The sequence below is a fragment of the Coturnix japonica genome, unplaced genomic scaffold (genome assembly GCF_001577835.2).
Source record: "Coturnix japonica isolate 7356 unplaced genomic scaffold, Coturnix japonica 2.1 chrUnrandom616, whole genome shotgun sequence".
In the NCBI taxonomy this organism is placed as follows: Eukaryota; Metazoa; Chordata; class Aves; order Galliformes; family Phasianidae; genus Coturnix; species Coturnix japonica.
The window spans coordinates 3,765-22,607 of NW_015439989.1; the positions used below are offsets into that span (position 1 = coordinate 3,765).

Genomic DNA, 18,843 nt, shown 5'->3' on the forward strand with positions numbered 1-18,843 from the left:
GGGTCCTATAGGATAGCATGGGGTCCTATAGGATAACATGGGGTCCTATAGGATAACATAGGGTCCTATAGGTTAACATGGGTCCTATAGGATAACATGGGTCTCATTGGATAACATGGGGTCTGATGGTCCAACATGGCGGACAATGGTGGCTAATGGGGATGAATGGGGCTGGATGGGGATGAATGGGAATGAATGGGGCTGTATGTGGCTGTATGTGGGGGTCCCTATTGAAGCCCCCCCCCAATTCAGAGCTATGAGATCCGGATCCCGGCTGATCAAGGCATCGCTGGACACGTTGCCATAACATGGGGTCCTATAGGATAACATGGGGCCCTATAGGATAACATGGGCCAACATGGTGGACAATGGATTCTAATGGGGATGAATGGGGATGATTGGGGCTGGATGGGGCTGGCTGGGTCTGTATGTGGGGGTCCCTATTGAACCCCCCCCCAATGCAGAGCTATGAGATCCGGATCCCGGCTGATCAAGGCATTGCTGGACACGTGGGTGGGTCCTATAAGATAACATGGAGTCCTATAGGATAACATGGGGTCCTATGGGTTAACATGGGTCCTATAGGATAACATGGGGTGCTATAGGATAACATGGGTCTGATACAATAACATGGGGGCCTATAGGATAACATGGGGTCCTACAAGATAACATGCGTCCTACAGGATAACATGCGTCCTATAGGATAACATGGGGATCTATAGGATAACATGGGGTCCTATAGCATAACATGGGGATCTATAGGATAATTTGGGGTCCTATTGGATAGCATAGGGTCCTATAGGATTACATGGGTCCGATAGGATAGTATGGGGTCCTATAGGATAACATGGGGTCCTATAGGATAACATGGGTTCCTATAGGATAAAATGGGCCTCATACAGTAACATGTGGTCCTATAGGATAACATGGGTCCTATAGTATAACATGGGGTCCTATAGGATAACATGGGTCCTATAGGATAACATGGGTCTGATAGGATAACATGGGGTCCTATAAGATAACATGGGTCCTATAGGATAACATGGGGTCCTATAGTATAGCATGGGGTCTCATTGGATAACATGGGGTCTCATTGACCAACATGGCAGACAATGGTGGCTAATGGGGATGAATGGGGCTGGATGGGGATGAATGGGAATGAATGGGAATGAATGGGGATGAATGGGGGTGAATGGGGCTGGATGGGGCTGGATGTGGGGGTCCCTATTGAAGCCCCCCCCAATTCAGAGCTATGAGATCCGGATCCTGGCTGATCAAGGCATTGCTGGACATGTGGGTGGGTCCTATAGGATAACATGGGGTTTTATAGGATAACATGGGTACTATAGGATAACATGGGGTTTTATAGGATAACATGGGTACTATAGGATAACATGGGGTCCTATAAGATAATGTGGGGTCCTATAGGATAACATGGGCCAACATGGCGGACAATGGATTCTAATGGGGATGAATGGGGCTGGATGGGGCTGTATGTGGGGGTCCGTATTGAAGCCCCCCCCCAATTCAGAGCTATGAGATCCGGATCCCGGCTTATCAAAGCATTGCGGGGCACGTGGGTGGGTCCTATAGGATAACATGGGGTCTTATAGGATAACATGGGGTCTTATAGGATAGCATGGGGTCTTATAGGATAACATGGGGTCTCATTGGATAACATGGGGTCTCATTGACCAACATGGCGGCCAATGGTGGCTAATGGGGATGAATGGGGCTGGATGGGGATGAATGGGGCTGGATGGGAATGAATGGGGCTGGATGGGGCTGGATGGGGCTGTATGTGGGGGTCCCTATTGAAGCCCCCCCCCAATTCAGAGCTATGAGATCCGGATCCCGGCCGATCAAGGCATTGCTGGACACGTTGCCACCACGGGGCAGATCCTGAACATCCCGGACGCGTATTCGCACCCGCTGTTCTACAGGGGGGTGGACGACAGCACCGGCTTCAGGACCAGGAACATCCTCTGCTTCCCCATCAAGAACGAGAGCCAGGGTAAAGATAAATTGGAAGAGGGGAGGATACTGGGGGGGGAGGGGCGCGTCCCCACATGTGAGGGCTGGGGGGGTAGGCGGGACCCAATATGTGAGACCTATACTGTCTGGAAGGTGAGCAGGAGGAGCCATTCATCGTGAACGGCTGGGGGGGGCTCAGGGTGGGGCGTATAGGGTGCGGGGGATAGGGGGCTACCATGGGGGTCGGCAAGGGGGATCCATATACGTGGGCTGGGGGCTGAGCGCGGGGAGTATTGGGGTATGGGCGTGGGACCCACTATGTGGGGTTTGGGGGGTAAAGGGTCATGGAAGAAGCGGGTAGGGTGGGGAGGGACCCATATGGGAAAAGGCTGGAGGGTGTGAGGGAGCATGCGTTCGGGAGGGGGGAAGCGGACCGATATATATGAGCGGCTTAGCAGGGGGCTTGGGGGGGTGAGGGGGGGACGGTAGGGAGAATGGGGGAGGGACCCATATTGTGGGGCTGGAGGGGTGATGGGGGAGGCTGGGTAGGGGGACCCATATCATGAGGGCTTGGGGGAGGTGACGGGGGGGTGAGGGGGGGAAGGTAGGGGATGGGGGGGCGGGGTCATGGGGGGGGAGTAGGGGGTGAGGGTGCCATATTGTGGAGCTGCGGGGGGTTCAGGGTGGGTGTGAGGCGGTGAGGAGATAGGCGGGCTAATGGGGACACAGGTGGGGAGGGACCAAATGTAGGCTGTGGGGGTGACGGGGGTCGAGTGGGCTGGGGGGGGCTCAGAGGGGTTAAGGGTCTGGGGGGTGTGGGGGGGGAACCCATAATTTGGGGCTGGGGGTCATTGGGGGTTAGCGGTGGGGGGATAGGGGCTACATGGGAGGTGTGGGGGGTTCCCTATACTTGTGGGTTGGGGAGGCGTAAGGACGGGGTAGGGGGCGCTAAGGGGTGGGGGGTGGGGAATCCATATGGTGGGCTGGGGGGACATGGGAGGCCCCAATATGTGGCGGCTGGGGGTGAGGGGGGAAGACCCAATGTGGGGCTGAGGGAGGGGGGGGGGAAGACCCATTATGTGGGGCTGGGGGGGGGAGCTGACCCCATATGTTTGGGCTGAGGGGGTGAGGGGCGGTTATCAGGGGGGTGGAGACCCATATGTGGGGGCCTTGGGGGTGGGGGGAGTAGGGTAGGGGTCATGGGGGCGGTGAAGGGCGGGGACCCATATGTGGGGCTGGGGTCCAGGTGGGCTGCGGGTTGTTAGGGGGGTTAAGGGTCTGGGGTGGGGGGGGACCCATATGTGGGAGCATAGGGGGTTAAAGGGGGGGGCTAGGGGTATGGGGTGAGGTGGGGACACTATGGGGGGCTGGGGGATGAGGTGGGGGGATAGGGGGGTATGGGGTGGCGACCCATATTGTGGCGGCTCGGGGTTGGAGAGGGGGTTAAAGGGGTTGGGGTGGGGGGGGGTCCCATATGTGCCTGGGGGGGATAAGGGGGGCGGTAGGGAGGGCGCTAAAAGGGGTGGGGTGGGGGGATCCATATTTGGGGCATGGGGGGGACCATGGGGGACCCAATGCTGTGGGGCTGAAGAGAGAGAATGGCATAGGGGGCGGAAGACCAGCAATATGTGCGGCCTGGTGGGGGTTCATGGGGGAGGATCCATATGGTGCGGGCTGCGGGGGTTGGGATCCATGTCGTGGGGCTGGGGGCTTTGGAGGAGACCCATATGTGGCGCTGGGGGGTGTGGGGTCATGGGGAAGGGTCCCATTATGTGGGGCTTGGGCGACGGTGAGGGAGGGTTTTAGGGCTCTGAGGGTGGGTGTGGGGCCATATGTGGGCCGGTTGGGGGGGTCCATGGGGGGGGAGCACTCGCTGCGGTGTTGACACAGGGGGCGTGGAGACCCTATATGCGGGGAGTGGGCAGTCGCGGGAGGACCATATGGTGGGCCTGGGGGGCTGAGGTGCGGGGGCTACGGGGGGTTAGATGGGGTGGGGGGGAAACCCAATATGTGAGGCTGGGGGGGTTCGGCGGTTCCCATATGTGCGGGACTGGGGGGCTGGGGAGGTGTCATGGGGGGGATCAGGGGGCTGGGGAAGGTTACCCATATGTGGGGCTGGAGGGGTTCGGGCGTTGGGGCGCTGGGGCTAATGGGTCAGGGGCGAGGGGGGACCCATATGTGGGCCTGGCGGGGCGGCGGATTAAGCGGGGGTACGGGGTGCGGTAGGGGTTAATTAGGGGGCGGGTGGAGGGGGCCATAATGATTGGGCTGGGGGCGTGAGGGGGGGGGTCGAAGTCGGGGCCTGGGGGTAAGAGGCGGGGGTTAAGGGTCTTGGGGGTGGGACACAATATATGGGGGGCTGGGGGGTAGGTGGGCATACTGGGAGGTATGGGCGTTGGTAGGGGACAGTAGGGGGGTGGGGGGGCTACTATCGTGGGGCTTGAAGGAGCTGGGGGGAGTGAGAGGGCAGGCTAGGGGAAGAAGTAGGGGTGAAGGCTGGGGGGACCCATATGTGAAGGGCGGGGGGAATAGGGAGGTAATCGGGGCAGAAGGTGGAGACCCATATGTGCGCGGCTGGGAGGCTGAGTCCGGGCGGTGTTCATTGGGGGAGTACGGGAGACACATAATGTGGGGCTGGGGGGGATAAGCGAGGGAGCTTTTGAGGGAGGGGGTTAAGAAGGGGAATGGGGGAGGGAAAAAACCATATGTTGGGGCTTGGGGAGTCGGGGTCGTGGAGGGGTGGGGACTAATGGGGGTGGCGGGGTGGGGACCCACTAATGTGGGCTGGGGGGTGAGGAGGGGGGTTCTTAGGGGATAGGGGGTGGGGGGGGTACCCACTCATGTGCGCGGCTGGAGGGAGTTGGAAGAGGTGGGGGCTGTGGGGGGGGCTTTAAAATTGGGGGGGGGCCAGGGGTGGGACCCATATGTGGGGCTGGGGGGGTGAACAGGGGGGTATATGGCCATATATGGGATATATGGACATTGGGGTATGGGATATATGGCCCTATATAGATATTATGCCCTGTATGAGGATATATGTCCCTAAATACTTGGGAATTTCATGGCCCTATATGGACTTATTCTGGCCCTACGATATGGGTATATTCCCACAATATATGGCGAATATTATGGCCCTATATGGTAATCTATTGGCCCTACTCATGGGAATACATATGGGCACCTCATATTGGATATCATGTCCTATATGGAATCATATGTCCCCTATATGGGATTCTGGCCCTATCATGGATACTATGTCCCTATATGGGATATATATCGGCCCTATATGGCGATATCTGGCCTATATGGGATCTTAATGGCCCATATAATAGGATATAATGGCCCTATATGGGAATCTTGGCCCTAATATGGAGATAATATGTCCCTATATGCGATCTACTGGCCCTATATGGCATCTTTAATGTCCCTACCTATGGAAGATAATATGAGTCCCTATACGGGAATCTCATGGCCCCTATATGGGAGATCTGGCCCCTATATGGGATATCATGGCCCTCATAATGAGATTTATGTCCTAATATAGGAAGATATATGTCCCTATATGGGATACTCTATAAGATCCCATATATGGCGAATATACTATATTGAGCCCTAATCATGCGGATTTTATGGCCCTAATAACTGGGATATATGGCCCTCATATGGGATCTATGTCCCCTAAATATGGATAATCTGAGACCCATAACTATGGGATATATACGATTCCTACATAAATGGATCTATTTGGCCCTATATGACGGGTTTTAGGCCTATATTGGCGCATCCTATGCCCCGCCCATATTACCCTGTGAATCATATGGGGTTTCCCAGAGGTGATTGGGGTTGCGGAGCTGGTCAATAAGATCAATGGCCCCTGGCTTACAGCTAAATTACGATCAGGACTTTGCGCCACACGCTTTCTCCACTCTACCTGCGGGAGAATCAGCATCGCACACAGTGAACGTAATATTGGGCGGTGCTGCGGTGTGCGGGTATGGGACGTGACGCAATATGGGGGCATTATGGGAAGGAATGGGGTTATAAGGAGTATATGGACGAGTTATAGGAAGGTTATATGTTATGGGTTCATGGCGGTTATGGGGTTAGGAGAAGTTATGTCGGGTATATGGGGTTACTGGAGGCTTATAGGGTTCATGGGGTTATGGAAGGTATGTGGTTATGGGTTATAGCAGGAGAATCACTAAGGCGTTATGGGGGATATGAGAGTATATGGGGATCTATGGCGTTATGGAGGGTTATGGGGTTATGGGCGTTTCATGGGAATATGGGGTTATGGGGGCTATGGGATTATATGGGGTTATGCGGATATGGAAGGTTAGGGGTTATGGAGAGTTACTAGTGTCTAATGGGAGCATTGGCGGTTTGATGAGGGGTTATGCGTTATAGGGTTATGGGTTATGCCGGGTTAGGGTTTATGGGGTAATATGGCGTCTATGGGGTTATGGGCGTTATGGGGCTTATGCGGTAAAATGGGGTCTACATGGGGATAAGAGGGTTACGGGTAATAATGGGGCATTTCATGCGGGAATATGGGGATATGAGCGTCTTATGGGTTATGGGGTTCTGGGCGTTATGGGGTTCAATGGGATATGGGTTATGGCGTTAGGGGGTTAATGGATTCAATGGGAATATGGAAGGTTATGGGGCTTATGGGGTTATGCGGCTATGGGTAATAGTAGGAGTGGGGTATGGGCGGTTTATGGGTTATTGGGGTTTGGGGATCATGGAGTTAATCGGGGTTATGGGTTATCCGGTTATAGCTTATCGGGCGTTACTGGGGAATATGGCAGCAGGTATATGGTCGGGTTATCGGGGTTATTGGGTTTGGGTTTATGGGGTTATGGGGTTATAGGGGTATATGGGGTGGGTTCATGGGCAGGGTTATTAGGCTATGGCGGTGAGTTTATGGGGTTACTGGGGTGGGTAATAATGGGGGTAAGCCTATGGGTCGGTTACTGATGGCCCCAGACGCATTATCGGCGCAGGCCTAATTGGGGCGGGCCTATGCGAGGATGAGCTATGGGGTGGGGTATGGGGTGACCTATGAATGAGCTATGGGGCGAGGGCTATTGGGTGCTGGGCTGTGCTATGGCGGCAAGCATATGGAGGATTGGACATCATAGGCAGGGCCTGATGGGCGTGGGCTTGTGCGGGTGACATCTATGGGGTGAGCTAATGGGGCAAAACAATGGGGTAATGCCTATGGCGGCAGGAGCATATCGCGGCGTGATCCCTATGGGGTGATTTATGGGAGATGGTTATGGGGTGGCGCTATGCGGGTGATCTTATCGGGGTTGATCTGAGTGGTGAGCTTATGGGCGTGATCTATGGGTGATCTATGGCGCACTGACCCACATCCCCCCTGTCCTTTAGTCCCTGCTGTACAAGAAGGTGAACGAGGCTCCAGTACCGCAGCCACAACTCCTTGGCCAACGAAAAGATGATGATGTACCACATGAAGGTGACGGGAGCTGTGGGGCGCCCCATAGATCCACCCCATAGTGTGACCTATAATGTGACCCCATAGTGTGCCCTATAACACACCCCATACTGGACCCACATAGTTACAGCACCCAATATTCCCCACATTGCCAAGCTGCAGACCCTTTTTAGGAGGATAGGAAGGGCATCTGGGACCCACTTTCGGGTCAGCATTTCGCGGCGTCACCTATGGGTCCCTATGAGGTCCCCCTTTGGGGTCCCTATGTGTCCCTAAGGCAGGTCAGCTTCTGGCCGGTCCCCTATGACCGGTCCCATATTGGATCCACATTTGGAGGTCCCATATGTGTCCCTATTGTGTCCCTATATGTCCCATATAATGTCCCTATGTGCTCCCTATCGGGTCCCTATGTGTCCACAACTGCTGTCCCTATGGGGTCAGCTTTCGGGGTCAACCTATGAATGTCCCTTATGGGTCACGCTTTGGGAAGTACTGATGAGCAGTAAATCCAATTATAGAGGTCAGCTTATGGAGGTCCCTATGAGCCGTTTCCATCATAGGCGGTCAAGCTTTGGCGGTCCCTATGGGTCCCCTATGAGGGAATCAAGCACTGATAGATCCCCGTATGGGGTCCCATTGTCAACCCTGCCCAAAACATTTTGGAGGTGCCCTATGATGATCCTAAAATGGGTACAAGCCAATTTGGGTCCCTATGCCTGTTCCTATGGGGGTCCCTATGAAGGTCTCACGTAGGCGTCCCTATATTGGGTCTCTATGGTCCCCTTTGGGTCCCTATGAGTCCCCAATATGGCGGTCCCACTATTGGCACCAGTCCCTCATGCGCGGTCCCTATAGTCCCTATGGGAAACACACTAGGGGTCCCTCATGGCTCCCATTGTCCCACTTTGGGTCCCTTATGGGTCCCATTGGTCCCTTGCCCCAGTTTTGGAGGTCCCTAATCGTGTCCCTATGAGGTCCCTAATAGGGGTCAGCCTTTGGGTCCCTATGGAAATCCCACTTATGGGATCCCTATGGGTCCCCCCAATTGTCCCCGCCGCCAGTTTTGGGTCCCTAATGTGTCCCTATGGTGTCCCTATATGTCCCTATGTGTCCCTATGGTGTCCCTATATGTCCCTATGGGGTCCCTATGGGGTCCCTATGTGTCCCTATATGCCCCTATATGTCCCTATATGCCCCTATATGCTCCTATGTGCCCCTCTATGCCCCTATATGCCCCTATATGCCCCTATGTGCCCCTATATGCCCCTATATGCCCCTATATGCCCCTATATGCCCCTATATGCCCCTATATGCCCCTATATGCCCCTATATGTCCCTATATGCCCCTATATGGCCCTATATGCCCCTATATGTCCCTATATGTCCCTATATACCCCTATATGTCCCTATATGCCCCTATATGTCACTATGGGGTCTCTATGTGTCCCTATATGTCCCTGTATGTCCCTATGGGGTCCCTATGTGTCCCTATGGGTCTCTATGGGGTCTCTATGGGTCCCCATATGCTCCTATATGCCCCTATATGCCCCTATATGTCCCTATATGCCCCTATGTGTCCCTATATGTCCCTATATGCCCCTATGTGTCCCTATATGGCCCTATATGCCCCTATGTGTCCCTATATGTCCCTATATGTCCCTATGTGTCCCTATATGTCCCTATATGCCCCTATATATCCCTATATGTCCCTATATGCCCCTATATGTCCCTATATGTCCCTATATGCCCCTATGTGCCCCTATATGTCCCTATATGTCCCTATATGTCCCCATATGTCCCTATATGTCCCTATGGGGTCCCTATGTGTCCCTATATGTCCCTATATGTCCCTATATGCCCCTATATGGCCCTATATGCCCCTATATGTCCCTATATGTCCTATATGCCCCTATATGTCCCTATATGTCCCATGTGTCCCTATGTGTCTCTATGTGTCCCTGTGGGTCCCCCTTTGGGGTCCCTATATGTCCCTATATGTCCCTATGGGGTCCCTATGGGGTCTCTATGTGCCCCTATGGGGTCCCTATGGGTCCCATTGTCCCTATATGTCCCTATGGGGTCNCTATGGGTCCCATTGTCCCTATATGTCCCTATGGGGTCTCTATGTGCCCCTATGGGGTCCCTATGGGTCCCATTGTCCCTATATGTCCCTATGGGGTCCCTATGGGGTCTCTATGTGCCCCTATGGGTCCCTATAGGGTCCCTATATGTCCCTATATGTCCCTATGTGTCCCTATGGTGTCCCTATATGTCCCTATTGGGTCCCTATTTGTCCCTATATGTCCCTATTTGTCCCTATATGTCCCTATATGTCTCTATATGTCCCTATATGTCCCTATATGCCCCTATATGTCCCTATATGCCCCTATATGCCCCTATATGTCCCTATATGGCCCTATATGTCCCTATGTGTCCCTATGTGTCCCTATGTGCCCCTATATGTCCCTATATGTCCCTATGGGGTCTCTATGGGTCCCTATGGGGTCTCTATGTGTCCCTATGGGGTCCCTATGGGGTCCCTTTGTGTCCCTATATGCCCCTATATGTCCCTATATGTCCCTATATGCCCCTATATGTCCCTATATGTCCCTATGTGTCCCTATGGGGTCGCTATATGTCCCTATATGTCCCTATATGTCCCTATATGCCCCTATATGTCCCTATATGTCCCTATGTGTCCCTATGTGTCTCTATGTGTCCCTATATGTCCCTATATGTCCCATGTGTCCCTATGTGTCTCTATGTGTCCCTATGGGTCCCCCTTTGGGGTCCCTATGTGTCCCTATGTGTCCCTATGTGCCCCTATATGTCCCTATATGTCCCTATATGTCCCTATGGGGTCTCTATGGGTCCCTATATGTCCCTATATGCCCCTATGGGGTCCCTATGGGTCCCATTGTCCCTATATGTCCCTATATGTCCCTATGGGGTCCCTATGGGGTCCCTATATGTCCCTATGTGTCCCTATGGGGTCCCTATATGTCCCTATATGTCCCTATCTGTCCCTATATGTCCCTATGTGTCCCTATGGGGTCCCTATATGCCCCTATATGCCCCTATATGTCCCTATGGGGTCCCTATATGTCCCTATATGCCCCTACCCGCCCCACGCCGCAGGTGTCAGACGACGAGTACTCGAAGCTGCTGAGCGAGCGCATCCCGGCCGTGGTTTCCATCCACCCCGACTTCTCGGCCTTCAGCTACACGCCCCGATCGCTGCCCGAGGACGACACGTCCATGGTGAGATGGGGGCACCCACCCCATGGAACCGGGACCTACTTGTGGGGCTGGACCCACAGCGGGACCCACAACTTGGGGGTCCCATAACAACCCCCCCCCCCTACAGGCCATTCTGAGCATGCTGCAGGACATGAACTTCATCAGCACATACAAGATGGACCGGGGAACCCTGACCAGGTGGGAATGGACCCTATAGAGAACCTGACCCTAAATAGAGCCTGACCCTAAATAGAGCCATGACCCTAAATAGAACCTGACCCTAAATAGAGCCATGACCCTAAATAGAACCTGACCCTAAATAGACCTGACCCTAAAGTAGACCTGACCCTAAATAGAACCTGACCCTAAATAGAACCTGACCCTAAATAGAGCCATGACCCTAAATAGAACCTGACCCTAAATAGAACCTGACCCTAAATAGAGCCATGAACCCCAACCCTGACCCTAAACATAACCTTGACGCCTCAAACGCGGCTCATCCTTGACCCCCAAGACGATGAACCCTTACTAAAGCGTGAAATCCTCACACCCTATTACCGCTAACGTCCGCATAGAGTTTCAACCCCAACCTCAACTTCCAAACCCAACCTCAATTCCCAACTCCCATATTCAACTCCAACCCCAACCCCAACCTCAACCCCAAAGTCGAAACTCCAACCCCCAAACGTCAACGCCGCAGCCCCAAACTCAACCTCAACCCCCAAAGTCCACCCCAACCCCAATTTCAGCCCCAACTCACAAACCCTCATCCCCAACCCCGCAATGATCAACTCCCAACCCCATTCAACCCAACCCCAACCTCAATCTCTACACATCTCTAACGCCGCCTAAACTAAGATTGCCAACCCCAAAACTCAACCCCAACTTCCAACCCCAAAATCCAATATCAACCCCAACCCTACAAAGTACAAACCTCAACCCCAAACGTCAACCGCCAACCTCAACTCACACATCCCCAAAAGTCAACCCCAAACATCAACACCTAATCCCAATATCAAATCCAAAAAAACCCTATTACTTACCACCCCAACCCCAATCTCAACTCCTACCTTCAACCCCAAACCCCAAAGTCAACTCAGCCCCAAACTGTTCAACAACCCCGAAACTCAAACCCCAACCCCCATATTCAACTCCAACCATCAACCCCAATCCCAAACTCAACCCCAACCCCATCCTCAAATCGAACCCAAAACTTTTAGCTCTAACCCCAGTATCAACTCGCCAACCGCCAAATGTCAACTCCAAACCCCAAAAACTAATCCCGAAACCTCATACTCCAGCCTCAACTCATAATACCCCAGAACTTAATGCCAACACCCTTATATCTCAGCTATATCTAATACCCAAAAGCTCAACTCCAACCCCTTTATGAATCCCCAATCCACAAAGTCAACCCCAACCCAACTCCAAACTCAACCCCAATAGTCAACCCCAATTTCCTAACTCGTCAACACCCCAACCCAAACCTCAACCCGACCCCAATATCAAGTATCTCCGGAACCCCAAACTTAGTGCCAACCCCAACCCTAACACCACGATATCATTATACCCCAACCCCCAATATCAAACTCAGCCAAACTAATATCAACCCCACCTCCAACCCTATATTCAACGCCAACCCCAGAAGTCAACTTGCAGCCCAATCTCAAACTCCAACCCCCAACCCCAACTCTAAACCCCAAAACACATGCCAACCCAACACTCAGACCTCAACCCCAACCTCAACCCCAACCCAAACTTAAATGCCAGAACCCCAAATCAACTTCAAACCTCCAAATAAGTGCAACCCTCAAAACCCCATATTCAACCCCAACCCCCAACCTCAATACCCAACCCCAACCTCAGACTCTAATCCCCAAATAGTAATATGCATACCCGCTAGATTTCCTCAACCCCTAAACCCCCATATATTTCTCAAACCGACCAGTAACTTATATGTCAACCCCAACTCCCGGAAGTCGGCAACTCGCAACCTCAACCAATCAACCCTCAATTCGCATTACGTCAACCCAACCCCGAGAGAGCGTCGAGAAGCTTTATAATTCGAATCGCGCGAAATCAGTATATGACGCTAACCACAACCACAACCCCAACCCCAAAGCGTTCATCGCCAACCCCAAACTCAACTCTTTATCTATATATATCCGCCATATTCACTCCAGCTCAACCCTCAAACCTAACTTCCCATACTTCCACGCCCGAATCTCCGCGGAATTATTCTCAGATTTCTCTACCTCAGCCCCATACCAAAGTCCAACTTCATCCCCAAAAATTCAACTCCACCCAACTCTTCAATCACTCCGCCTCTTATATTTTCAACTCCTAACCCCAACGCATCAAACTGCGTGAACCGCCAAACTCAACGCCAACTCTCCATAAGTCAAACCCCACCCCCACTCTCAACTTCAACCCAACCCCAACCCCAATATCAAACTCCAGCCCCATATTCAAACTCCAACCCAATCTCAACCCCCTAATCCCAACCTTAACCCAACCCCAATTCTAACCCCAACCCAAACCAACCCCAACCCCAACGCATCTTAACATCCAACCCCAAACGGGCAATCCCCAACATACAACTCCGATTATCCCCAAACCCATTATTCAACGCGGCCAATCTCCCAAAACGTAGTGCAAACCCCAAACTTGTTCAAACCCCAACCCCAAACTTAGTGCCAACCCCAGGCCCAACCCAAATTTAACCCCAACCCGCAAACTCAACTTGCCAACCCCAATCTCAACCCCAAACCGCCAACCCTATATTCAAACCCCAAGCCCAAACGGAGTGGCAAAACCCCAAACTCAACCCCACTACCCCAACCCCAATAGTCATACTCCAGCCCCGTATATATCAACCTTCCAACCTTCTCTATACCAACGTTATATTCAACACCAGCATCCCTAAAGCGTACCGTCGCAAAACTCCTTTGTATCCTAAACGTCAAAGCCCGCAACCTGTTCAAACTCAACTCCTCTAACCCAGAGTCTCAACCCCGACCCAATATCACTCTCATACCCTCGAGAACTTTTAATGCCATACCCCAACCCCTATACCCCGAGAAATTAACCCCCACACCCCAAAAACTCAACATTCCAGCGCCTGTTATCTATCACCCTCACCTCCAACCCCCATATGTGCAATGCCAACCCCAAAGTCAACTTCAGCCCAAACTCAAACTCCAACCCTCCAACTCCATCCTCACACTCAGTGACCCCAAAGCATGACCATTAGCCAAGCACTCAACCTCATACCTCCAGATCTCCAATACTAATGCCTAAGAAAGATATATATATAATAAGAAATAAAAAAAGATATATAATGTGTAGATAAAAAAACCCCAAACTCAACTCATAACCCCCAAAGTCAACTCCCAACCCAACTCTAACCCCAAATTGAATGCCAACCCCAACAATCATACTCCGATACCCCAAACCCATATTCAACCTCTAAGTCGCCCAAACTTAGTGCAAACCCCAAAACTCATCTCCAACCCCAACCCCCAATCTCAAAACTCCAACCCCAATATCAACCCCCAACCTCCAACCCTAATATTCAACGCCAACCCCAAACGTAGTGGCAAACCCCAAACGTCAAAACTCCAACCCCAAACTCAACCCCACATCAACTCCAACCCCAAACCCATTATTCAAACCCTAAGCGCCAAACTCAACCCCAAACCCCAAATTAATGCAACCCCAACTCAACCCCAACCCCAAACTCAACCCCAACCCCAATATCACTCCGACCCCAATATCAACCCCAACCCAATCGCAACGCCTAACCCCGTATTCAACCCCAATTCCAATCTCAACTCCAACCCAAAGTCAGCTCTAACCCCAAACTTTAATGCCAACCACCTCAACCTCCACCCAAACTCAACCCCAACCCCAAACTCATCAGCCAACCCCCAAAACTCCAACCCCATATTCAACTCAACCCCATATATCAACTCCAGCCCTCAACCTAAAAACCCTAACCCCCAAACTTTCACCCCAACCCCAAACTCAACCCCAACAGCAAACTCCAACCCCAAAACCCATATTCAACGCCAACCCCAAACTTAGGTGGCAACCCAAAATCAACTCCAACCCAACCCCAAATTTAATGCCAACCCCAAAACTCAACTCCAACCCAGTCTCAACTCCAAACCTCAACCTCTAATCCCACCCAAAGTCAACTCCAACCCAAGCGCCAACCAGCCCCAAAACTCAACCCCAACCCCAAAGTCCCACCCCAATCCTCACACCCACAACCCAACATCAACTCCAACCCCAAACGTCAAACACAACCCCAACCCCAACCCAAACTCAAACCACCAGCCCCAATCTCAAACTCCAACCTCAACCGCAACCCTCAACCCAGCCCCAAATCTCAACTTCCAGCCCCTAATTTCAACTCCAGCCCCATATTCAAACTCAGCCCCATATTCAACTCCAGCCCCATATTCAACTCCAACCCCAATCTCAACCCCGATCCCAACCTTAACGCAACCCCAACTCAACCGCAACCCCATATAGTCAACTCCAAAACCCCAAACGTCAACCCCACACATCAACCCCAACCCCAAACCCATATTCAAACGCCAACCCCAAACTCAACCCCAACCCCAATCTCAACCCCGACCCCAAACTTCAACTCCAACCCAAAACCCATATATCCAAAGCCAAACCTCAAACTCAACCCCAAATTCAACTGCCAACCCCATTTATTCAACTCCAACCCAAAACTCAACCCAACCCCAACTCCACCCCAACCCCCCAATCTTAACTCCAACCCAAACTCAACCCCAATATCAAACCCCAACCCCAACCCCAAATAACCCCAACCCCAAATTACCCAACCCCAAATTACCCCCCAACCCCCCAAATTACCCCGGACCCCCACCTCACCCCATTGTCCCCCTATAGGTTCTGCCTGATGGTGAAGAAGGGTTACCGGGACCCCCCGTACCACAACTGGATGGCACGCCTTCCGGGTTCGCACTTCTGCTACCATGCTCTACAAGAACCTGGAGCTCAGCAACTACCTGGAGTACGGCCCCCACCCATAGACACCCCATAGCAACCCATAGCCACCCCATAACCACCCCATAGGACACCCCATAGCCACCCCATAAGGACCCATCAGCCACCCCATAACCACCCCATAGCCACCCCATAGCCACCCCATAAACCAACCCCATGAAGGACACCCATAGCCACCCCATAGCCACCCATAGTTACACCCCATAGACACCCCATAGACACCCCATAGACACCCCATAGACAACCATTAGCCACCCCATAGCCACCCATAGACAACCCATAGACAACCCCATAACACCATAGCCACCCCATAGCCACCCCATAGGACACCCCATAGACAAACCCCATAGCCACCACATTAGCCCACCCCATAACAACCATAGCCACCCCATAGCCACCCATAGACACCCCATAGCACACCCCATAACCACCCCATAACAACCCATAGCCACCCCATAGACACCCATAAAACACCCCATAGCCACCCATAAGGACCCATAGACCACCCCATAAGGACCCCATAACCACCCCATAGCCCACCCATTAGCAACCCATAACAACCCCATAGCCACCCCATTAACCACCCCAATAACCACCCCATAGACACCCCATAGCCACCCCATAAATCACCCCATTAGCCACCCCATAAACGACCCCATAGACAGCCCATAGACACCCCATAACCAACCCACATAGCCACCCCTAGAACAACCCATAGCACCCCATAGCCCACCCATAGACACCCCATAACCAACCCCATAAAACCCATTAACCACCCCATAGGACACCCCATAGCCACCCATAATCAACCCCATAGCCACCCATAACGACCCCATAGAACCCCATAGACACCCCATAGACACCCCATAACCACCCCATAACAACCCATAGCCACCCCATAGCGACACGCGCGCATAGAACACCCCATAGCCCACCCCATAAGGAACCCCATAGCCACCCCCAATAAGGTGTGACCCCATAACCACCCATAAGCCACAATTTCAACAAAAACCACCCAGTAACCACCCCATAGGCCACCCCATAGACACCCCATAAAACCACGCCCATAGGACAGCCCCCATAGGGACACCCATAACAATCGCATAGACAAACCCCATAGGCCACCGAATAACCACAACCATAGGCCACCCATATGAGTGTCCACCCATAGACACCCCATAGTCACCCATAACAAACCCATAACCACCCCATAGCCACCCCATAACCGACCCCATAACAACCCCATAGCCACCCATAGCCACGCTCTATAGCCACCCCATAGCCACCCGCATTAGCCACCCCATAACCACCCCATTAGTCCCACCCCATAACCCGACCCCATAGACACCCCATAGACACCCCATAGCACCCATAAGGACCCATAGCCACCCATTGAAGGACCCCATAACCACCCATAGCCACCCATAACCCACACCCATACACCACCCATAGCCAGCCCCATAGCCACCCCATAAGCCACATCAGCAACCATAGCCACCCCACAACCACCCCATAGCCACCCCATAGCCACCCATAGCCACCCATAGGGAACACCCCATAGCCACCCCATAGGACACACCCCGATAGGACACCCCATAGGCCACCCCATAGCACCCCATAACCACCCACAACCACCCATACCATTACCCCTACCTATAACTACCCCATAACCACCCCATAAACCACCCCAGACCACCCCATAGCCACCCCATAACCACCCCATCCCACCCGATAACCAAACACACATCCCGATCCCATCCCCATGCTCCATCCCCATCCCCATCCCACCCCCATCCACCCCATCCCACCCATTCCCGACCCCATCCCACTCCATCCCCAATCCCAGACCCCATTTCCCAACCCCAAAACCCACCTATCCCCAACCCCATCCCTGACCCCATAATTAACCCATTCCCACCCCATAACCACCCATTCCCCATTCCCACCCCATTCCTGCCCCATAAACCACCCCATTAACCACCCCTCCCACCCCTTCCCCATCTCCACCCCATTAACCCCCCATCCCCTACCCCCATCCCCACCCCATAATGCCCCATCTCCCGCATTAGCGGACATTGAGATCTTCGCGCTTGTTCATCTCGGTGTATGTGCCACGACCTGGATCATCGCCGGGATCCAAAACTCGTTCCGGGTCTGGCGTCGGTCAGTGACGGGCACAGGGGGGGTTATGGGGTCCGATAGGGTGTTATAGGCGGGGTTATAGGTTATGGGGTTATGGGTTATATCATGGGGGTTATGGGGTTATGGGGTTATGGGTTATGGGGTTATGGGGTAAATTTTTGGGGTTATTCTGGTTAATTAGGTTATGGGGTTATGGGTTATGGGTATGAGGGTTATGGGGTTATGGGGTTATGGGTGATGTTATAGGGTTATGGGGTTATTGGGGTTATTGGGGTTATGGGGTTATGGGGTATGGGGGTTATGGTATAGAGGTTACGGGTTATGGGTTATTGGGGGTATGGGGTATATGGGGTTATGGGCGTAAAATATGGGTTTTATAGGGGTTTACGGGGTTATGCGGTTGTTTATAGGGTTACGGGTTATTGGGGTTATGCGGGGTTATGGGTTATGGGTTATGGGGTTATGGGGTTATGGGGTATAGGGTTACGCGTGGTGTATGGGTATGGCGGGTGTATGGGGGTTGTTATGGGGTTATAGGGTTACGGGTTATGGGGTTAGAGGAGTTATGGCGCGGTTATGGGGTTATGGGTTTATGGGTGGTTATGGTTATAGGGTTTACGGTTATGGGCGTTATGGGGTTATAGGGGTTTTTTGAGGGTTATGGGGTCTATGGGGTTATTGGGGTTTATAGGTTTTAGGGGGTTATACGGTTTATAGGGTTTATGGGCGTTATTGGCGGTTATTAGGGTTATAGGGTTTATGGGGTTATGGGGTTATGGGTTATAGGTTTATGGGTTATGGGGTTATAGGGTTTATGGGGTTTATGGGGTTAATAGGGTTATGGAGTGATGGGGTTTATGGGGCTTATGGGGGTTATGCGGGGTAGTGATAGGTATTAGGGTTATGGTCTATGGGCGTTTATGGGGATGATGGGGATATCATGGGTTACTAGGGTTATAGGTATGGGGTTATTGGGGTTA

At 52.6% G+C, this 18,843-nt stretch overlaps 1 protein-coding gene across 1 annotated transcript in view; it reads left to right on the top strand.

Annotated features, from left to right (window-relative positions):
• PDE2A (phosphodiesterase 2A) overlaps positions 1-18,843 on the top strand; it is a 37,965-nt gene that overhangs the window by 3,557 nt on the left and 15,565 nt on the right. Inside the window, exons 2-6 of the mRNA XM_015850983.2 lie at positions 1,837-2,014; positions 5,806-5,966; positions 7,403-7,456; positions 10,574-10,696; positions 10,803-10,873. Coding sequence (XP_015706469.1) covers positions 1,837-2,014; positions 5,806-5,966; positions 7,403-7,456; positions 10,574-10,696; positions 10,803-10,873 — 587 coding nt within the window. The remainder of the gene's footprint in view (positions 1-1,836; positions 2,015-5,805; positions 5,967-7,402; positions 7,457-10,573; positions 10,697-10,802; positions 10,874-18,843) is intronic.